Here is a 23956-nt window from a genome sequence, read left to right as displayed (position 1 = left end):
GACTGACTGTAATGGAACATTTCATATGTCCATGTTAAATTCTTATTGTTTAATACTTGGTTAAATTAACTTCTGTCTTTCCCATTATTTCCCTGTAACTTTATTTATTCCCACCATATTCTTCTTTATTTATCCCAAATGTCCCTATCTTACAGACCGACACCATAGACCAGGGTTATTTAACTATATTGTTCAGGGAAGCCACATTTTCAGAAAGCTAAGGGCCGGACATTTTCCGGAGCTGTTCTCGGGGGTAAATTGACCCACTCAACCTTTCCCTGGCCTTATGACCACCTTGTCTTTTTCTAATTTGTGTTAAAGATGGTGAATGTAATTTGGACCGCACATTTAGTAGGAAATTAGAGCCGGATTGCTATTTCCTTGCTTTTTTAATGGAATTTTGCTGATCCAGACACCAGCTCAGAGCAGGACTGTGCCACTGGCGAGCGGGGAAATAGAGATTCTTGCTGCCAGAAGAGCTGCTGAATGAGATACTCAGAGGGCAGCATGCATGGGAATAAATTACACTATAATATATTTGTGTATATTTCTCTTCTCTCGTTGCTGCACGACCGCTCCAGGCACCTGTACCGTGTTCCACACACACAATGATGATAATGATGATAATGATGTAATGGCGCGGACAGGCGTGCTATTTTGTGAAAGAAAACGCTGTTGTGTGGATTTTGATCGTTTGCACATACGCTAATTGAAGTCCAGCCAGATCCAAACGCTGATCCAAATAACTCAGGTCCTCAGTAACACACACACCAAGCATGAAGTAGATCGGTCCGAGGGTTGGTAAGATGATCGAAACTCAGACACACACACACACACACACACACACACACACACACACACACACACACACACTTTCCAGTCTCAGATGTCAGATTACAGAGGTTAGAATGTCAACTTTGACGATCTGGCAGAGAAACAACAGATCTGGTGTAGTCTCAGGTGAGGGGAATGAGGTGATTGGCATGAAAGGAGAATGTGGTGCACAGGTAAAGAATGACAATGAATGAGGCAGGAGGGAGGGACAGAGAGGCAGAATGTAACAGAAATACAGACAACCGACATTGTGACAACAAAAGTTCTTTATAATATCATGTGAGGTGAATGAAGTATTACAATTCTTTAACTGGAGCAGCAGTAAAAGGACATAAAGACAAGATGCTGTTCCACTGTGAGCCTCCAGAACAGTTCCAGTGCTTCTTCTCATAGATTCTACAAGTGAGTTGGAACTGTGAACTGGAGGGATCAACAACATTGTCTTCACTCATATCATATCATATAAACAGCATTGTTAACTTCCATAATTGTGTGTGGAAGCATTTGTATTTATTGTGCATATTCCAGTATTTCCTTTCATTTGTCTCTATATGACATTTCTATCTGGTCATAGGTTTCTTGTTTAAAATGTGAGGGACAAAAATACATTCTTATAATGGGAGTGGGTTATTAGAGTTTTGGTAGTGCTTGAACTAATAAAACCTAATACCATGGTAAATACTACAGTGATGTAAGTCATTATATTATTTCTTCTTATGTGTTATAGGCCCCTCTGGTGGTGACAGAAAACTACAGCAGGGCATGAATGTGGAGTGAAATATTCAAACCCAAGATATATAAATACTGCATGTATATGGCTGCAACATTCCATAAAATGGAAACATTCTAAGTGTTGTTTTGCCATTTCTGAGTGTTTAAAATTATACTTCGGAATTTGAAAATGTAAAGAAAATAACTGTAATAATTAGTTTTTTTCTTTTTCCATTTCTGTCTCTTAGTTAAAGAAAAAAATAAACAAAGATCAACAGAGACCTTAATTATGGCTCTCCCTAAACTCAGTATAACAAAAGTGAATTTAGAGAAGCCATACTCCTCACTGGAGAGAGCACGGATTGAGCAGGTCTTGTAGCGGATGGCAGTGTGGCTCTTCAGTTGGATCTACAGAATGGTTTGTTTAGTATCAGCTTCATCCACCTCTAAAGTATTGTTGTCATAACCCCAGCTCTCTTCATTCTCCCTGCAACACAAGACAACAACAAGCAGACAGCTTAGAATAAATAAAATAAATAAAAATAAATTTGATTTGATTTGATTTAGAACTTTACTCTTCACCTGGTTTACCTGCAGCTATCAGGGTGTGTGTGTGTGTGTGTGTGTGTGTGTGTGTGTGTGTGTGTGTGTGTGTGTGTGTGTGTGTGTGTGTGTGTGGCTGACCTCTTCTTCCTGAGCAGTCTATGAACGATTAGGATGATGAAGACAATGAAGAGGAAACCAACTACAGCTGTCAGACCCACCAACCAGGGCTGAAGAGTCACTGACTGAGAGCCTGCTGCTACTCGCATGCCAGTCTGCATGCCTGAGCATACACACACACACACACACACACATACACACACACGCACACACACACACACACACACACACACAGACACACACACACGTGATAGGTGATATGACTGCTGCCCTATTATTTGATTACTGTAGTTTACTATTTATATGCCAGAAAATAATAACTGCACTGCCTTATTTGAGATGCGGGCTTGTTGAAGACAAACATTGGTCACACTGTGACGGACAGTAAACTCTTCTAAATCTGCGTTTAGAATGAGCTGAGATTTTGAACAAGAGAAAAAAGACTGAGAAAAGAAAACGATGTATAAAGTCAAAATATTTAGGCTGAAGCTGAGAGAAGTTGTCATTTTACAAGAAAATATTCTAATGTTATGACAATGTTTTGAGACAAATATCAAGATTTTTTATGTCAACTGTGGCACTAATACAACATGGCAGGTTAACAAGAGAAGCACACACAGCTGCCACAGCACATTTCAACTGCCATCATTGTTTCTGACTTGAATGGGGAACACAAACACATACAGAAACATAACTCCATATTTATATATGAGAGATGGAACAGAATGGAAAAGTCATACCTTTGTTTGCCGAGCAGCTGGAGGCAGACAGCAGCACACTCAACACAAGAAGAGACACATTCATCCTGAACACTGAACACAACACAGCAACAGGACTGGACCTTCAGCTCAACCGGAGTGCTGACACACACAGACACACACACACACACACACACACACACACACACACCTAAGTCTAATTGTGGTCAAAGTTCACAGTCCAGAGGGAGAATGGGTGTGTGTGTGTTAATCTGCTGTGTTACTCATCAGCCAGTTCCCGTGTACTGCATCGTGCAACATCAACATGAAGAAGAATACAAAAGTTCACAAGCTCTGGTTGTCTCATATCTGTCAGAATATGGATTGCTTACATTTCCATAAGCAGTACCAGCAGCAGAAGTTCACTTGTATTTTACAAGAAAATATTATTTTTAAACCACAGGTCACTATGAGGGGCTGTGCATATTATTATTTCAATTTTAGTTACAGTAGGTTGGCAGGTATTACATGTAATAAAGAAAGACTGTCATATGAACTGCTATAATAAAAAAGCCTTCAAATATTTACTTGAAGCCACTCCTCAAGACTGGCCTCCAAGGTTATACAATCATGTACTGTAGGCCTCAGCGTATACATTAAGGCACCTGTCATGTCAGTATATCTGCTTTACAGTATTACCAAACCATTTTATCACAAACATGTTTCTGCACTTTGAATCTGGAGCCTCCTGACCCCTTGAGGGTCTGTAGCCCAGACGTAAAAACACATAGACGTGAAAGATTAACATTTACAAGACAACATTTCCTCTTATTCATCTATTCTGATATCTCAACTCAGGGTTCTCTGATACCTCACTGCATAGAAGGCCAACAGCTGATTGTTGTCTGCCATTGTTGCAGTGCTGATAGGATCGATGTAATGCTGTTGATCCAACAACACGATGCAGTATAATGCAAAATAACTCCAGTGCTGTGGAGATATGTCTGCCTATGCAAGACTAGGGGATCTTTGACCCCACTCTGGTTTACCGCTCCCTCTCTCCCTGCCATATCTCTGACCTTAGTACCGTACATGCCGGTATTACTTTGAGATCATTGAGCAGAGGTCTTTGTCTGAAAAAGGAGTGTTTGCAGTCCGGGCCCCGAGGCTCTAGAAGCACCTGAGTTAGTGAAGTCTCTTCTAAACAAATTTATTTATTTTGAATAAATAAATGATTATCATTATAATCATAAATACTATTGTTATTGTTATTGTTATTGTTATTATTAAATGTTCAAATGGTTTTCAGAATAAGATCAGGCAATGCCATTTTTAATCTGTCACCATTAACGTTGATGAATGAATGACTGACTTCAGGGGGTTTACATGTTGTACAAGCCATGAAGTGTAGTTTTGTGGCAAATCTGATTGGATTGAGGAAATAACACTTTTATTCTGAAGGACGAGTAGGATTACATCCATTACAATACATCTCCACAGTTTCACTTTCTTCCATTCCTCCCTGGTTATTTCCTTTGTATAGACCTCAACGTACAGCAGGAATTGAAGGACAAGTCAGAGCAACTTCCAGTATGGAACATAGTCCAGAACTGTATTTTGTGACAGCCTCAGAGGTGGCCCTGTCCTTCCCAGGCTGTGTTCTTAATTAATTAACCTGTGTTTCAGGAGGTTGATGGGTGGAGCTGAGACCTCGTCAGTGATGCAGCACACCTGAGCAGGCTGGGCTCAGGTTATAAAGCAGACCTGCAGGATCTTCACGCTTTCTTCCCGTTGGCCTGCTGACTGATACTATTATTTGTTTGTGCTTTGTGTTTCTTTCATTTACTTAATTAAACCATAGAGCAAAGTTATTGATTGTGTGGTCTCCCTCCTTGTCACCTCCATTCGAGCCAAGTTGTGACAGTTTAAAAGATTCTGGTACATGGTGTGCAGTATATGTCCCAGTGACATTAAGAAAAGACTATCAGACCATTTATCAGTATATAAGAGCTATATAATAATATTATAGAACAAAACAAATACTGTTACTGCATCCGACAGCTTTTCAGCACTGCAAGGTTCAAATAAATAATATCTGGCAAATCATCATGTAGAACAGATATTATCAATAGAATATTCTTTATACTGTAGGCCTACAGGATGGAAATTATAATACATACTTCCTTTGGGTTCCTGCTTTTGTTGATGTGGAGGGAAATGAGCAGGAGGATATTCTGGCCAAAATCACAATCAAATCAAATTTCAAAATCAAATTTATTCATAGCCCAATATCACAAATGACACATTTGTCTCAGTGTGCATTACAGACTGTACAGGATACAACACCATCTGTCATTAGACCCTCGCACCACACAAGGAACAACTCCCTAAAAGAAGCCCCACAAATAAAGGGGGAAATGTTCTAAACCTCAGGGAGAGACTGAGGAGGGATCCCTCTCCCAGGACGGACAGACTGTAATAGAAGACGTGTGTACAGGATAAACAACATAGTACAAATACAACATAGACAATCCATGTGACAGAAATGATGATGTGATCTTAAAAGAAAAAGAAAGGATGAATACAGGATAATGTCAAAAAGCCTCCAAAAAAATAATTATATATATATATATATATATATATATATATATATATATATATATATATATATATATATATACACACACACATAATAAACGTGGTCGTCAGGCAGGACCAGGACAGCAGGCGCAGCCACGATTCATGATCCAGACGCAAACTCTATCAGTGGCAACCTGCCACATGAGAGACACAGAAACTCCGGGGATGATACCCCGGATGCTGAGTTAGTAACAAGCATTTACATAAATGCATACAGATAGAGAGGGAGAAGAAGAGAGAGAGAGAGAGGAGGTAGAAGACGGAGCAGGAGCACCAGGGGAGGAGATGGTCACTTCCCGACTGAGAATAGGACACACAGGAGTCAGGACTAAATCAAACACTGCACACACTGTAATAAACTGTCAAACATGTACTAATAGACTGCAACAGGTACGATGACGAGAGAAGAGAGATTAACTAATGAAAAACACAGTTTTCAGAGAAAGTAGGCTATAATAAATGTATTTTATTTATTTTCTCCCAGTCCAGTAGGTGGCGGTAATGAATAGAATCGATGGTTGCCGCCTCCAATTACTCTCAAAAACAAGAAGAAGAAGACGAATAGACTTACTGTTGTTGCTGCTGGCGGGCGGGAGCATTCTGGATGTAGAGGTAGACACTAACAGAAACAGACGAACATGTCTCGATTGAAAAGAGCGAGTCAGGAGGACTCTCTGTCGGGCTTCAGGACGGAGAAGACAGAGCCGACCGTCTCTTCCGGTCTTCTGAAGGCAGCCGGGAAGAGCGGCCAGCTCAACCTGTCCGGCCGGGGGCTAACACAAGGTAACTGTTAGCTGTCACTGTTAACATGTTCAAGAGATAACACAAGGTAACTGTTAGTTGTCACTGTTAACATGTTCAAGAGATAACACAAGGTAACTGTTAGCTGTCACTGTTAACATGTTCAAGAGATAACACAAGGTAACTGTTAGTTGTCACTGTTAACATGTTCAAGAGATAACACAAGGTAACTGTTAGCTGTCACTGTTAACATGTTCAAGAGATAACACAGCCTCTCTCTCGGTCTCTCGGTCTCTCTGTCTTTGTCTCTTTGTCTCTTTGTCTGTCTCTGTCGCTCTCTCAGTCCCTCAGGAGGTGTATCGTCTAAACGTTGACACACCACAGGAGGCCCAGCAAAATGTTTCCTTCGGAGCATCAGATTGTTGGTGGGAACAGACTGACCTCACCAAGCTGCTGCTGTCATCCAATAAGCTCACACAGCTGTCTGATGACATCAGACTACTGCCTGCACTTGCTACACTGGATGTAAGTAACATTCAGAGCTTCCGGCCACACAGCCAACTATTCATTTAAGTCCAACCAGTTACTTTACTATATACATTTTTGATTCCAATAAAATGGTTTTGATCAAATAAATCAAAATGTAAAATGATCGTATTATGAGCCAGAGAATAAATAGGTGTGATCAGATCACACTGTTCACTGATCACTGTTCAAGCCGGCACCGCATAAGATCAACAGTCCGGCCAACATTTCCGGCTGCTTCTGTCGAAAGTACTGTCTTGAAACTCTCTGCCAGTCTTTGTTTCATGCAAATCGACCCAGTAAAAAGGGAGATACGATGATATAAAGTGGATGCAAAAGTATATTTTTTGAACGCTCAAAAGTATGACAAATGGAATGAAATCTTCGCCGTATTTTGTCATTTTACAAAGTGGAAAATAATGCTGGAAACTGTAGATCCTCAACAGGCAGCATTTACCAGGGGGGGGGTGGTAATCGAGTAAACGGAGTGATGCGAAGCGATACTAAGAGAGACGACGCGATACTAAGAGAGACGAAGGGAGACGGCGATTGAAGGAAAGTGACAAACAATAGAGAATTGAGAGATAGTTAGATAGATTTAGTGTTGGTCTGAATACAAGATAAAATGCACATGTTAGAGAGGCCTTTTATTGTGACCAACATAAGGATAAGGATATATATGATGCAATAATCATGCTGTCTAATCAGCATCTTGATGTGCCACACCTGTGAGGTGGATGGATTATCTCAGCAAAGGAGAAGTGCTCACGAACACAGATTTAAACACATTTGTGAACAATATTTGAGAGGAATAGGCCTTTTGTGTACATAGAAACCGTCTTAGATCTTGGATTTCAGCTCATGAAAAATGGGAGCAAAAACAAAAGAACTTTGAGGAATGAGGGGAAACGCCTCTGGATACACCTGCTGTTTGTTCATAAAATATGTATTTAGGTTCATGCTACCTCAATCAAACGTTTACATTATCATAGTGACATCCCATGTATATATTTTCAGCTTTCAAAATGTTTCGTTGTGCATGTTTGTGTCACCCACAGTAAAAATAATATAATTTTCAAAATCCATTTTTTTGTGTGGTTTTGGGTCCAATATGTTCATATAGTATGTCAAAATGAAACAATAACTATCAGGTTATATAGGTGTGGTTGTGCTGAAAAAAAGATACCAAACATTTCTTAATGGGGTTTAGTAAGGCAGAATCAAAAGTATGCAAAAACGGCCAAATTAGCCCCGGACTCCAATGTGTTAAGTATACAAATCTAACCCCATTGTTTTTTTGTTTTTTTTTAAAGTAAGATGACGTAGCTATGTCCAGTATTCTGAGCATTTTTGTAATGTAATCCTACTATACTAGCCTGCTAAAACAAGGGGATGCTGAATTACCAAAAGGTGCAGTTCCACGAATGGCCACTTGAAGCTGGCAGCAAAAGGGAGCAATTACCATCGACACCAAAAAAACGGTTTATATTATATTAATGCTGTCACCTAATTTGAGTCACAGAACTTGACCTCTCGGCCGTGTTTGTGGTGTTGATGCCTGTTGGAGAATTTCTCATGCAAACATCGGACTAATCATTTGGCTTGCTGTTCGGTTAAACCCAGACCGGCGAAGAAGTCTGAGCTCCTCTTTTTTTGGTAAGTGAAATTCTGTTCTTTTATTTATGTTGGCACTAAAGAGCAGGTATCGGTGTATTTAGCCAGCTAATATATTAGCCTTGGGTTAGCATTCGAGCGAGACGCACAGCTGTGCTAACGATGCTAATGGGAGCACAGAAGTCAAAGCGTAATAGAAAAGTGTTAATTAATTATGATTATTACACTACAGAAACAGACTGATTGTGATCGGCTGTAGGTTGGAATTTTATGCCTGCATTTCAGAAGGAATTGAGCAAAGTAGCCTTACGTTTACTGACAGAAAGTATAAGTTTGAACTGTTTATGTATTTATAAAAACTAAGCTTATATGTTGTATTATTTTTTTGTTTACATTGCTGTCCTTTACAGCAGCGGTCCCCAACCTTTTTTATGCCACAGACCGGTTTCATGTAAGACAATATGTTCGCGGACCGGGGGGGGGAATAAATATGACGAAATAAAATGATACCGCCGGCATAAAAACAAATCTAAAGTGCATAAAAAACTCACCATTACGCTGAATTAGTGGGAGCCCTGAGCTTGTGTCTCTGCAACGAGCCGGTCCAATATAGGGGGATACATTCGGCTTAGGTTTCTTCTCTTAGCGACACGGTTAGTCACTAAGTATGACGCTCTGTGCACTCGCATGTGTTGATGTGGTGACCATCAGTAACTGTTTATGTCCTTCTTGTTCATGTTTTTTTCTTTAAAACAACTCCATGGGCTTGTCTTTTAATGCCGGGTGCCGGTGTTATGAAGGCTTTGTTGCCTCATTTGCGAGCCTGTATATTATGCAGAGCGGCGCATGTAGCGATAAACGCGTATTGAGGTGTTTATCGCTACAGGTGGACTCCTGATATTGTTTTAAATGCCTCCTCATTGGGTCTTCTTCCTTTTCCAAAAAGCTCTTTTAAAGACGTTTTTTTTCCACTCATTGTTGCTTGTGTGCTTATATTTTTTACGTAAAGTATCACGTGACAGACGAGCGTCTTGACATGTGTCAAGAGACACAGACGCACAGACAGATGTATCCGGTGATTTTTCAAAATAAAATATTTTTTTATTCAATCTTTCTGTGCGGACCGGTCCGCGGACCGGTGGTTGGGGACCACTGCTTTACAGAACGTAATAAATGTATGTCATTGTTCACGCGCTACATAAGTGAATATGACATGAAACAAAACTATGCATTTAGCTGTTGCACTAACTACACAGGAATAGACAATGCAACAGGACTGTGATGTCTTCTTTTTATTTTTATTTTTTAAATGATTATGACATGTTGAACATTGATGTAATTTAAGTTGTGTTTGCATGTAAATAAGTCTGTAACCTAACACCTTATGTTACATATCTTTGTGTAAAGTTTTCCTCCAGGTGATGCAGACAGGCTGGAGCAGTGGATGCTCAGCATGAGAAGACAGAACTGGAGTCCAAACAAGACTCTTCCTCTGTGCAGTGAACTCAGTCTTCATTTCAGCACTCCAGGTACAGAGACAGAGAATTAAGCAACTTACTGGTTTAAAGTATTGACCATAATACATTACAATATGTTACATTGCATAGTACATTACTAAATGGTTGATTAGGGCACAGCTTGTGCTATTAAATTACTCAATGATCAGTGAAGTTTAGTGTTCCTTTGAGGCTAAAGGCCAAATGAAGATTTTACCATCGAGCAACATTTCAGTGTGTTTAATTCAAACATCCTTTTTATATCCTTATATCCCCTTATATCCCCCCCGAACAGTCCCGGGACGAAACCCTCCGTCATGCTTTCGATCAGGTCGTGAGTATTGATGGTTCCCCACTGCACCCAAACACCTCACTTACTCACCCACACTTTACTGTAATTAGGGACGATTTAGCATGGTGTGAGCCGTGACACACAGACGGGAGAGGAACACTCCCAGTTGTTGGTGCCAAGCAGCCGTCGGGAAATTATTTTCCAGGCAGCTCATCATAACCCCATGGCCGGTTATCTAGGGTCTGACAAAACACTACAATCATGGCCCGATATTTATTGGCCGGGCATTCGCACGGATGTGAAGCGGTGGTGTGCATCATGCCGCAAATGTCAGCTGGTTAACCCGCCGGCCACACCAAAAGTGCCTTTGTGCCCTCTCCCATTAATGGAGGTGCCGTTTTGAGAGGATTGACATGGACCTCATCGGGCCATTAGACCGGAGTGCATGGGGATATCGCTTTGTGTTAGTCCTCGTGGATTATGCAATGCAATATCCCGAGGAAATGCCACTGCGTAATATTTCAGCAAAAAACGTGTCACAGGCACTGTTCCATATTATCTCCCGAGTCGGGATCCCGAAAGAGATCTTGACTGACCAAGGCACTTCCTTTGTCATGCGAGCTATACGAACTGTTGAGTGTCCGCTCCATCCGGACCCGTGTCTACCATCCACAGACAAACTGGCTGGTGGAGTGGTTTAACAAGACTGTTATTCGCAGTGCGGGAGATTCCTGAGGCCTTTACGGGATTTTCTCCCTTTGAGCTGTTTGGCAGGAAGCCACGGGGTGTCTTGGACCTGATTTAAAGAAAACTGGGACAAGGGTCCAAGCACAAGCAAAAATGAAATTCAATACGTCCTGGACGCAAAACTCCATTCACTGGGACAGTTATCACGTGAGAATCTGCTCCAGGCTCAGGAACGTCAGCACCGCCTGTATAACAGAGGGTCGAGACTGAGACAGTTTGCACCGAGAGATAAAGGCGGTGATTGAGAAAGATGAGCTGGGACTTGAGGTAATAAAAACGGAGAAGTCTGTTGTGACAGCCATCTTTTACCGGCTCAGAGAGCAGACGTTGCCTCGTTGGAAAGGAGTTTTGCCGATGTGTTATCCCCCTACCAGAGCGCACGACTCTCGTACACCACCACATAGAGACGGCCCCAGGCTTAACGTTGCGGTCACGGCCCGATCTGCTGCCTGAACACAAAAGGAAAATTGCTCAGGTGGCGCTCCAGACCATGCTAAAGATGGGGGTAATAGAAGAGTCCAACCGACTGGTGCTGCCCCGTCGTGAGATGAGGGAGCACCATATGCAGCAGGTGGGGGCAGTGCTCGAATCTCTGTGGAGCGCGGGGCTCACAACCAACCCTAAGTGTGCGGTTGGGCGGAGGGAGGTACGGTATCTAGGGTACCATTTGGGTGGCGGGCAGGTGCGGCCACAGGTAGAAAAGACTACAACCATTTCCGCCTGCCCAAGACAAAAAGGTTTATGGGGCTGGCCGGCTACTACCGGCTAATTATTCCAGGCTTTTCGGAGCTGACCAGCCACCTGACCGACCTAACCCGAAAGGCTTCCTCAGATCCGGTCCAGTGGACGGAGGGTGAAGCGAGCCCTCTGTGTGGAGCCACTCCTGTTTTCTTCTAATTTCACTCTTCCTTTTTGTCTTGCAGACTGACTCCTCAAACAGCGGGCTGGGGGCCGTTTTGTCCCAGGAGGTGGAGGGGGTCGACCGCCCCGTGCTGTACATTAACCGGAGAGAGGGAGTGAGGGGAAAAAAAAGGCTGGGCTGGAGAAGGCTCTCCAGAATTGGTGTGCGGCTCCTGTTGGGTCTGGAAAGATTGCCACCTCCTCAATAAACTGTTTTGTTTTTTAAAATATCTTTTCTCCCTCTTTCATTTTACCTGGGTGAGAGCGTGTGTGGCTCACAATGACCAATGCAGAACATTCACTGATGAACTTTAATTCTGTTGTGAAAAACAAAGATCTCACACTGAATAGTTTTGAATCCCCAGAGGAGCTTTAATTTATTTATGTTGCGACCTCTGAGAATAGTTCGTCAGGCTTATATAGTGTGGCAAAAAAAAATCAAACCACACAATCGGTTGATAGAATGCACCTTTTTGCGTGTGTGTGTGTGTGTGTGTGTGTGTGTGTGTTTTCAATATTCATAGCGATATTCAAGAAAATAGTCTTGCACAGCGCTGTGGATACATGTACATGCGTTCCAGTGCTAGCTTGTTAGCTTTAGCTAGGAGGAGTCAAGCACTGCCAAGCTCAAAGTGGGCACCATGGGAGCGCCCACTTGGCTCTTCAAAAACCTATGGGTGACGTCTCTTTACAAATGTTTTATATCCTATACAATTCAGCAGGACCTCAGCTTCTCATACCTTTTTTGTCATCCAACTTTTTAAAGAATTTACGCATTAACTTATTAAACATACCTTTAACTCCAAAAGCAAAAGAGGTTCCCTTCAAAAATATTTACCAATATATATCATTCAGGAGAACTCCTTTTAGACAAAGGTTTACCATCAATCACAATACTTATTGATGTTTTTTATCAGAGAGCACTGCAAATCAGTGAAGTATATGAAAAAGAAAATACCGAACATTATTAATGCATTAGAAGAGACCCGTTATTTATTTTTTGTCTTTCATTAGGTTATAGTTTTGTTTACATGTGTTGCTCATTTTTCTGCAGAGCCTGCTACTGATGATGTATTACTTGCCACATTTTCTACTTCAATAAAAATAATACATACAATACAGTTACATCGCAGAGACTATGACCAATCTGATTGAATTTTCTCACCGACTCAAAAGCCGCAGACCAGGACCGACTAGTGCCAACAGTGCTGGACACAGCGCAAAGACCAGAGCAACAGATTCTCACCGTCGGGCAATTAGCGAGGGCCTTTTAGAGTGGACATTAGGATTGGGCCGTAGCCTACACACCAAGCATGAATGGCTGGAAAGAGGTCGCATGAGAAGAGATGCTAAACACAGATGTATGATCCATCTAGAAATGAACAAAGCATTTAGCAGTTAAACTGAAATGTTCATTTTGCTCTGGCAGCTCCATGACAACCAGATGAGCAGTTTACCCAGTGCTTTGGGAGAACTGCAGGAGCTCCAGGAACTGCGACTCAGGTACACACACACACACACACATACACGCACAGTGCAGACCTGATATTTGATGTGTAGCTAAGCTTATAACAATATTCAGGTTAAGACATGCTCCATCAAGTTGTTCTGAAACTGATTTAGTTCTGTGAAGGATTTAACCTGCTGACTGTCATACTTCTAAGCATTACATTAGATGGATGTGTCCCTTTCTGAATCCAGCTTTAGTCCTTAAAACAGGAGCAGCAATAGAAAAGACAGTTTATGACTGAAATGAACACTTTGTATCTGCGTGTAAACAAGCCCCCAGGAAGTGTGCCAGGCTTTGAAGCTATTGAAGAAGAATTTTCGTAGTGGCCAAAAGGTGGATTTACAACTTCTGTCAGTCACGTGATGCCGTTGGGCCCAAAAATACTTTTGCCTATCGACTTACATTGCGAAAGAGATTTCTGTAAATCAGCGTATTTGTATTTATTTATAAATCAACAGCCCATTTTTTAAACATTAGATCCTAAAAGTTGTAAAATGCGCTAATGGCCGAATCCAGAGTTATTTTTCCGCCTCCATTCATGTGACTGAGCCGAGGACGGACGGCTGGGAGGCGGGGTTTAAGGAAAACGCAAGTGTGCATGCTCTACACAACAATATGTGAACATACTCGCTCAATAGCCTTCTGGTTCATCCACATGGCCTTTAAGAAAACGTTAGACAGGCAACAATGTTCTTCTTGCTACCCTGCCATAAACACCATTCTTGTTCAGTGTTTGTCTGATGTTGGACTCATTGACATTAGCCAATGCAAGAGAGGCCTGTAGGTACTGGAGTATTACACGCCTTGGTCTTTGAGTGATTTTCTTTTGGACGACCAATACTTGGGAGAGTAACAATGGTGTTGAATTTCCTGCCTTTTTACACTATCTGCCTAACAGTAGATTGGTGAAGGCCAACCTTTTTAGAAATGCTTTTGTAAACTTTCCCAGCCTGGGGACCGCAACAACCTTTTGTCTGAGTTCTGCAGAAATCTCCTTTTGATCGAGGCATGGAACCTCCCTTGAACTACCCCTTTAAATGAACTGATAGTCCTGGAGGTTCAAGACATTTAATCTGATCATCTTGCCGAATAAATAAGTATATTTTTATATTATGTGTTTAACTAGATCCTCTTTATCTAGTTTTAGGACTTTGTTGAAGATCTGATCACATTCTAAAGGGTTCACAAACATTCAAGAGGCACTGAACAAGATTGAATGAATCTGAACACAGTTAGAAAAATAATGATTTGAACATACTGCAATAAAGAACAAGTGCACAGTTGATGAACGGGCTAACCGTAGTTAAACATAGCAGATGGTGAGGACAGCTAAGAGGATAATCCATCATGGAGCTCTTTAACAAACGGTACCATTGTTGCAGACTCACCCTTCAACTGCTTTATTTATTATTGATGGGGTTTATTTGAGTTTCTTGAAATCTGGGAATTTTAGTTGTTGTTTTAACTCGGCTATATTATAAATAAGGTCTCTACCTCAATGTTTTTCCGGGTGATAATTAAGGCTAAATAAAAAAACTAAATGCACACACACACACTCTACCTCCATGTTTAGCATTACAGTTTACATTCTTGCACTGGCTCTTTACACAGATTTCACAAAGAAACACCAAAGATTGTTTTTAATGTTGTGAATGTTGTCTGATCTGAATGAAGTTGTCAAGCTAAGATATACACACACTTAATGCTGTATACTTCATCATGACATGTTTCTATGGATGTAAATCTGCCCAAAACTTATCTGTGTATTGAAACATTATTGAATAGTCAGAATGAAAAATAAAAACGGGTTCTGGCACCACAGGGTGCCGCAGCACTAAACCACTAATGTAATGTGTGTTGCCAGTCATAACCAGCTGACAGCTCTGCCAGTGGAGGTGTGCGCTCTGAAGAAGCTCTGTAGCATCACACTGCAGCAGAACCTTCTGGAGAGCCTGCCAGAGGAACTGGGACAACTGGAGAGCCTAACCCAGCTGGTAACTGACACATACTCCATTTTGTGGCTCTTTCTGCTGTGCTGTGTGATTGGCTGACCCAAGTGTCCTGTCTCTTGTGATTGGTTGAAGGACCTGTCCAACAACCTTCTGAAGGGCCTACCCTCCAGCCTGGGCGATCTCACCTGTCTGCAGAAACTGAACCTGAGTCACAACAAGCTCAGCTGTCTGCCTGACAGCCTGGCCCAGCTCACAAGTAAGAACTCTACTGCGTGTGTCAGCCTGAATACTGGCCTTCATCTGTCTCAACAGTAGAAAGAATCAGGCCTTATTTGAAGTGGGCTTCAAGAAATATATTTTATTTGTAATGTTTCTTGTTAGCATACTTTAGTTTACTTCAAGACTGTTTGCTGTTAATGCAAACTCATATGGTCTTCCATGGTTGAGTAGTCATGTCATACTCTCCACTGTGTTGCTCTCATTTTTAAACAAATACTGCATTTGTGAAGCTGCTATCAATAAAACATAACTAGTAGGGATTCATCCCTATGTTAAAATGAAATATGATCCAGGTCCAAGTAACAGATCAATGTGTTTTAAAGCTTATCAGACACTAAAACACAACAGCTTGTACTACAGCATTTTACAACTCTGGAAGGTTATTGTGACTATTCTTTCATCACCATGATCGCGAGGTGAATACCCCGTTTATGTTACAAAGTAATCCACCTGGAGTGTGTGCCTCCATGTGGCTAAGGCGGCACCTTGAATCTCATTCAAATAAATGAGAGGGAAATCAGACGTTCAGGAAACCGCAAACCATGTGTCATCTGACCACATCTGAAGTCAAAGTTGTTGTACCTGAATCAATGGCTCTCTGCTGCACATAAATAAAATACCAACAGCAAGGTGAACAATACAGTGTAATAAAGACATAAGAGACTTGTTACTGTGGCTCAGATGGTCTGACTGTGCAGCATGTGTGTGACTGACTCCTCACTTGATGTCACAGACCTTAAACTGTTGGACTGCAGCAATAACCAGCTGACTGACATTCCTGCCAGCCTATCAGAGATGCTTGCTCTGGAGCAGCTCTACCTCAGACACAACAAGCTCCGCCTCCTCCCAAAGCTCCCTGCACCAGCACTCAAGGTAACCATAGCGACAGGAGAGTTTCCCCAGGTGGTGAGGATAATGCTGACTGAGCTTTCTGATCCTTTCTGATCCATTCTGCTCCGTGATAAATGAAACGAGCACAGCAGCAGAGTGAAAGCACACAATACTAGATGCATAAGATCATTAAGTAAAGTCTGATAAATAAAGTTGACAAATATGACTTAAATTATTTTCTTCAGTTTGTTAAAATGTGTGTGTGTGTGTGTGTGCGCAGGAGTTGTATGTGGGGAACAACCACATTGAGCAGTTGGAGGTGGAGCAGCTGTCCTACCTGACGGTCATTTCTGTTCTAGAACTCCGAGACAACAAGATCCAAACCCTCCCTGAACAGATCACCTTACTGAGCACGCTCACACGCCTCGACCTCACCAACAATGACATCACCACGTAGGTCACCACCGGCATCAGGACGCTTAACTGTTTGTGATGCAAATCTAAGCATTAGTCTCCTCCTAATCTGTTTTGTATTTTATGATCATATTTCTAGATGTTAGGTGATAAAATCCTAAATAATTTCAGTGTGGTGGTCTATGTTCCAGATCTAATGATACACTTTATGTGAATCTTTCTCTTCAGTCTTCCTGCCTCTGTCAGCCTGCTGCCTGATCTGAAGGTGTTACTGTTGGAGGGAAACCCCCTGAGAGGAATCAGGAGAGAGCTGCTCGCTGTAGGTGACGCACACACAATAAAACGGAGGATAATGCAAACACCATCTGAAATCACAGTATCAGCTAACTAGAATACACTGCTGAACACAGTTGTGTTTTACTATCTGACAGCTTGCCATGAGTCACATCAATGCAGTCAAACCTTGTTCACTGTATTTCTGTGAGATCTCTTCACTGCAGCTGTGTTTGTGTCAGCTGGTCACAAACATTCAGATTCATATTCTAACTGCTTCTGTTCTCACCACAGAAAGGAACCAACGAGCTTCTGAAATATTTAAGAGAGAAAATTAAAGGTACAGTTCATTTTCTGTGCTGACTTGAAACCATTTTCTCCACTGAACCTAAACTTCTGTTCATGAGACACGACACACATATACATCGCCTTGCCATGGACAACAAAGGTTGTCTGCTTCAGATGTTTTCAGCAAAGGTCACAAAGCCCAAAAAGAGAATGATTTCTGGTAACATCAGTGTTACTGTTGCACAGAGGTTAATTCTGCCAACATCACTGGTGACCGCAGTAACACCAACAGTTCATTTTCTGAGTGTGTGTGTGTTTCTGTGTGCGTGCGTTGCAGAGGATCCTGACAAAGTAGATGGACAGACAGCTATGACGTTACCCAGCCAGGCCAGGGTGAATGTCCACAGCATTACAACTCTCAAGTTATTGGAGTACAGGTTTGTGATACTCTCATGTGTTCACCACAGAGCTTGAAATGCTAGTATCTGTGCGATGTTAACACTAGCTTCATATAGTCACATCCAGTGTTGAAGCAGCTACTTGTTCCATGTTTCTGCCTTTAGTCAGGAAGATGAATTTCACTTTTAAAGCTGCATCGTGAAATATTGAACCTGCAGGGTCAGAGAGACTTCACTTCAAAGGTCGTTTTACAAAAGCCATTTGTGAGCACTGCTTACCCTCCAAACTGCAGACAGATCTGAATCCTGCAGTCCACTCACATGCTCATGTATGCTGTTTGTTTTGATTACTGATGAGAGGAAATGGTCTCATGTTACAAAATTTGTGAAACGGGCCTCTGGCTCACAAATATCCACCCTCTACACTGCATCTCCTGTTCAGGTTCTGAACAGCCCGATCAATCTACATGGAGCTGTCACCCTGTGGGCCTACCAGCCGCAGAGATAGGCTTGGTGGCAGATTCGCTTTGTATATTATTTGGGCTGTCTTGGCTGACACGCCTCTTCAGCAGGGAGGTCGGGGATGGTGTATGTGGAGTGCCAGACCAGGGTGGAGGTTCCCATGACCCAAGGGGGTCCGGAGAGTGTTCCCAATTATCACGGTATCACACTGCTCAGCCTCACCAGATTGCCCCGCACTGGGGCAGTTTGCAGCCGAGTGTCAAGAGTTTGGGAAGAGAGTCAGTACCTCCAAATCTAAGGCCATGGTTCTGTGTTGGAAAACAGTAGACTGTTCCCTCTAGGTTTGGAGTGAGTTGCTGCCCCAAGAAAGAGGATGGATATATGGATGCATGGATGCATGTCATAGTGCTGAGAGAGTTGTCAGCTGGAAACAAACTTATTTTGGAATAAAAGTCAAAGGTGAATGACAAGTTATCAACTAACAGACTATTTTTCTTAGCGGAAGCATTTCAATCATTATTAAATCAATAAAATAATTTGAAATCAATATTTTGTGTTACATTTTTGATTAATTTAGTTAGTAGCTAGCAGTTCTTAGTAATGAGTTTTCAAGAAAGTGTTATCTTATCCAAAATGTTTGTTTATGGTAAAATATTGGCCAGTGGTATTACTATTATTGATATCAGAACAGAAGGCCTCCCTTTACTGTAGTTTGCAGAGTGCACAGATGTCCTGTGCCACGAGGAACCATGAGCAACATGAAAGGGTTTAGGTCATCTGCATCTCAGTCTGTTTCCAACCTGTCTGACAGTGTCATGTTGTCCTCGTCACGACTCAAAATGAAAACAAGACCCAGGTTGAAATAAAGGAAATGATCTTTTAAAGCTGCATGTTAGATAAATACATCTTAGAGTTTGAGTAACGTTGTGTGTCTGTGTTTAGTGAGAAGCATGCAACTGATGTTCCTGATGAGCTGTTTGATGCTGCAGCAGATCAAAGTGTCACCACTGTTAACTTCAGCAAGAACCAGTTGACCTCCATACCTCCCAGGTAGACACGCACGCACACAAATATATTGTACTTACCGTGTGTGTGTGTACGCGCACACAAATATATTGTACTTACTGTGTGTGTGTGTGTGTGTGTGTGTGTGTGTGTGTGTGTGTGTGTAGGCTGTTGGAGCTCCTCTCCTCTCTGTCTGATATGAATCTAAGTTTCAACAGACTGACCTGCTGTTCTCCTGATGTCTGCAAGTTCCTGCAGCTGACACACATCGACTTCAGGTGCACACACACACACACACACACTTAGAGTGTATAGGATGAGCAAACCCCCTCATGAGGTGTGTATATATATATATCGATATAGATATAGATATATCTTCGATAAATAGAGATAAATATATAATATATATATATATATATATATATATATATATATCATTATTAATCATTCACCACTGTTCTCCATCTGCCTGTTCAACAAACATACATTTCAATGAAGGAGAGTTCAGTTTATAAAACAAAATATTAAACGTTCAGTGTGTAAGATGTCAAACACGTCTCTGTGTTGTGTTGCAGAGATATCTACTGAAGTTAGCATGCTAACAGCTAGCTGCACTCTGTCCTGTAATACCACTTGTTCCTCTAGAGGTGATAGTGAGTCAGTGTAGCTGCAGTCTGCCTCAGTACAGAGAGAGAGAAGTACAGCTGCTGCCTCTTGTAAATATCAGCCATGTTCCTGTTTTATGGTTTGTTTATTGGACTACATTCAAAGAGGCAGAAACAAGAAACCCCCCGCACCACCTCTCCTCGTATTACACAGGAGTAAATGCAATACACAATATAAAGAACAAATTACATATATATATAATACAATAAATATGCCAAACTACTACAACTAAAATATGAACATTAGAGTATGTTCCCAGTTTAGAGGTGAAATACTGCCCGGGAATTACACATCGAACCTTTAACAGACAGATGATGTTAGAGATTCCTTGTGTGAGGGGTTAATGTATGTCCTGTCTCTTTTTCTTTCAGGAATAACCAGCTGAGTGATTTACTGTCTGAAATGAAGAATTTAATTAAACTACGCTCCATTATCCTCAATTACAACAGGTAAGTCACTGACTCAGGACCAGACCAAGAACATCACACAACGTTAGCTGTGTTTCAAAAAGAGCATCAATGTCAGGTTACTTCATTTATTTTTATATATATGTATATTACAGTAATGCTGCTGTTTCCACAGCAGATCAGCTGACCAATCAGTAAACAATCAGCTGCTCTGTCTCCTCCTGTACTTATCACAGGTTCAAGTCCTTCCCTCAAGTCCTCTATCAGATCGTTTCCCTAGATACAGTGTTGCTTGGTAACAACCAGGTGAACGAGGTTGACCCTCATCGTCTGATGAAGTTGGTTCATCTGTCAACACTGGATCTGTCAAACAATGACCTGCTGAACATCCCCCCTGAGCTGGGCCTGTGCAGCAGCCTCAGGTATGTCTTCCATTGTCCCTAACGGAGTGTGTGAGCTCCTTCACTGTAACACAGTATGTCCGGAACATTCTCCCAATATGTCTCACACTGCTGTTCACTGTCCACTACTTGGGTGGCTGTGGCTCAGGAGGTAGAGTGGTCGTCCACCGGTCAGAAGGTGGTTCGATCCCCAGCCCCCTGTTGAAGTGTCCTTGGGCAAGAGACTGAACCCCAAATTGCTCCTGACTCTGTATGAATGTGTATGAATGGGTGAATGCTGACGTGTGTTGTAAAGCGCTTTGGGTGACGTAAAAGATTGGAAAAGTGCTGTTTAAAAGCAGTCCATTTACCATGTACTACTGTGAGCGTGTCTCGTGATAGTCCTGAGATGTGAGCAGTGTTTATCCACGTTTTCTCAAACTGCATCATTACTTCTTCAGCTACTTTCTTAAATTGAGTTGTTTAGTTGTTTTCAGTGAGTCCCAATTCAAAGCACAATGTGTCTTCATGTAAAGTACTTCATTGTTTTTAGGAAATGCTCTGTGTTCACTTTGAGTTATAAAGAAACTGTTGAAAAATGGATTTCAGAATCAATAAATGTAAAATGTGTATTGTGCCCCAGGTGTCTGAGTCTGGAGGGGAATCCTTTCCGCACACCCAGAGCAGCCATCGTGGCCAGAGGAACGGACGCAGTGTTGGAGTACCTCCGCAGCCGCATACCTACATGATCCCTGACCTCAGCTCAGACAATTCTTCTTCTGTTTTTTGCCAATGACAGTTAAATGCGTCTGTGTGTTCAACAGGGCAGTCTGCACTGAGAAGCAAACCTGTTTCCAAAGTCTCCCTCTGAAGTTGATCTGCTTTGTGTTCAATGTGTGAATGTGATGAATGTTATTGGACAATCAGATTTAAACACATAACAAACACTCTTCTCTCAATAAAGTTGTTGCTAAGAATCAGAAGTGGTGTGAATTGTTTCTAGTATAGTAGCAACACTTCACAGCGTCAATCACAAAGTGCTTCTCAATGAAAATAACAAAATGAGTTTAACTTTAGGAACTGAGGAAAGTTGGGTAGTACTTTATATGAAGGTCGACAACAACAAATCTAATCTTAAGACTCCCTGTTCCTCACTGCCTTCCCTAGGGTCCCGTTTCATTTGTGTTTTCATTTTAAACTCATCCCTAAATATTTTGTCTCTTACATGTTTTGCACTCTAACTTTATTTATGCTATTTTAACTCTTATCAAATGGTTCTTTGCTAGGATTTACTAGTTATTAACGTAGTACTAGGATTGTTTCCCCTTAATGTGAAGCACCTTTAGATTTCACTGTATTTTAAAGTGTGCTGTATAAATGACATTCATTAATGACACGGGGAGCGTCATGGTCACTGGAATCACAGAACATGACTCGGTGATCCTTATTGAGTCAACTTGTTTTGAGTTTGCTCTTTAAATCTTAGTTAATGCATACAATAAATAAAATCCTTCATACTTCAGTAGTTTGTTTCACAGCTCATCATACTCTGAATCACACTGGAGGTTTGTCTTTGATCCACAACATGTTCTTGTGCAGACAGCTGCTCTAAAGAAGTACATGAGCTTTCACTGACTACATGGGAAATGATCTCAGCCAGCACTCTCTTTGGAAAGTGTCAAAAAAAGCTCTGCTATAAGTTGCTCTTTGCAATCCCTGGACCAGGAACCACTGAGTAGCATCTGTTCTGAATATTTTCCTTCATATCTTGTGGAATGTTTCACCAGCAACATGTGGGAGATGGTGGGATTTGATCCTCCATAGTTCTCTTGAGCCTGCACAGCAGCAGCTATAGATGGACCAATCAAAACTATTAAACTTTTGAATTGGTGTTAGTTAATACTGGTACACATACTGGCCTTGCCTTTTGCATTACATTGAAAGGACACATGGCAGCAAATGAAACCTGAGCTTTATCAGGATATGAATGATTTACTAATCTTACATCTTATTCTGTATTTTCACCTGTTCTTAAATCAAGAACACGTTATGAAATGAGTCATACATAGTGAACTTGTTAGCCTCGTGTGTTGGTTGGTGCAGTGTGAGAACACAAGGTGGAATGACACTCGGACTGTTTTGAACAACCTTTATTGACATGTGGAACCCGTCAAAGGAAAGTATGACGATATTCTCCAACAGTTAAAGTGTCACTTTGTGTTGTACAACCCTCAACCACATGGCAAATTCACCGGTTATCAGAAAACACGACAGAGCGTTGTACATGTCATTTCCTGGCAGTCCATTTCTGGTCAGTTCATAAAGAATGTGGACGGCTGTATATACCACTGGATACCCAGAAACATCACTGTTGCAAAATGGCCAACCTCCTTACAGCATTTAAAAAGATATTAATAAAAACACAAACTAATTGTCCTTTTAAAAGTATTCTTGTTAAGAAGGGAAGACTGAGGTGTTGAAGGTTTGCTGGAAAACTGTGCATCTCTACTTATCTGTCTTCTGTTTCTTGGGTTCCACTTCATCCTGGAAATAAACAAGAACAAGATGAGATGTTGTACAACCGCGTCTAACCACACTCCTGAAAGCCAGAGAGGCACGAGAGAACACCAGGATCAACGCAGGGATAAACACAGAAGGACCGACTACACCAATATGTGTATATATATATATATATATATATATATATATATATATATATACACACACACACACATACACAGACACTACAGGTTGTTAAGTCACCTTAAAGACAAACAGCTAGCTTGGAGCCTACAGTTGGTCGATAACCTGGCTACACTTGCAGTTCAGGTGACCCGCTATCTGAATTGACCTGACACTGTGAGGTGGAAAGCTTCCCGGGCGGTTCATAAAAGCTTTGGTTTCGTAGAGAAGCCACAGGAAGAGCGCAGTAGTACAAGACAAGAAAATAAGGAAGTAAGCTCCCTCTCACCAGGCGATAGAAGCTTTATGAGCTGGATCAGAGCATCTTCAAACATTTGTGCGGGCGAGGGTGGTGATGATAAGGTCAACAGGAGACAGCACGTGAAGCTGGGGAAACATGTCTTTGACTTCCGGACCATCAGCACCGGATCCCCCCAAGGCTGCGTTCTTTCTCCTCTGCTCTTCTCCCTGTACACCAACAGCTGCACCCCCAGTCACCGGTCCGTCAAGCTCCTGAAGTTTGTGGACGACACCACCCTCATCGGACT

General features: G+C 41.7%; 1 protein-coding gene across 1 annotated transcript; it reads left to right on the top strand.

The window, feature by feature from the left end:
* The first annotated feature begins 5795 nt into the window (after positions 1–5795).
* lrrc40 (leucine rich repeat containing 40) lies at positions 5796–21709 on the top strand. The gene is made up of 16 exons (XM_029429827.1): positions 5796–5936; positions 6031–6329; positions 6631–6812; positions 13291–13364; positions 15236–15365; positions 15456–15579; positions 16336–16475; positions 16714–16886; positions 17076–17166; positions 17415–17460; positions 17746–17845; positions 19211–19318; positions 19441–19551; positions 20311–20388; positions 20583–20768; positions 21370–21709. The coding sequence occupies exons 2-16, from the start codon at positions 6185–6187 to the stop codon at positions 21473–21475; spliced, it is 1794 nt and encodes a 597-aa protein (XP_029285687.1). The 5' UTR covers positions 5796–5936; positions 6031–6184; the 3' UTR covers positions 21476–21709.
* The last annotated feature ends 2247 nt before the right edge of the window (positions 21710–23956 follow it).

The sequence above is a fragment of the Cottoperca gobio genome, chromosome 4, assembly GCF_900634415.1.
Source record: "Cottoperca gobio chromosome 4, fCotGob3.1, whole genome shotgun sequence".
NCBI lineage: Eukaryota > Metazoa > Chordata > Actinopteri > Perciformes > Bovichtidae > Cottoperca > Cottoperca gobio.
Note: the sequence above shows the minus strand (reverse complement) of the source record. Positions and strands in the feature narration are given on the sequence as shown.

Excerpts from the sequence above, each read along its gene's own strand:
- lrrc40 (XM_029429827.1), top strand. The coding sequence starts at position 6,185 with ATGTCTCGATTGAAAAGAGCGAGTCAGGAGGACTCTCTGTCGGGCTTC. Across the intron at positions 17,167-17,414 it reads TCAGGAGAGAGCTGCTCGCT|AAAGGAACCAACGAGCTTCT; the intron begins GTAGGTGACGCA and ends TTCTCACCACAG. Across the intron at positions 19,319-19,440 it reads TTGACCTCCATACCTCCCAG|GCTGTTGGAGCTCCTCTCCT; the intron begins GTAGACACGCAC and ends GTGTGTGTGTAG.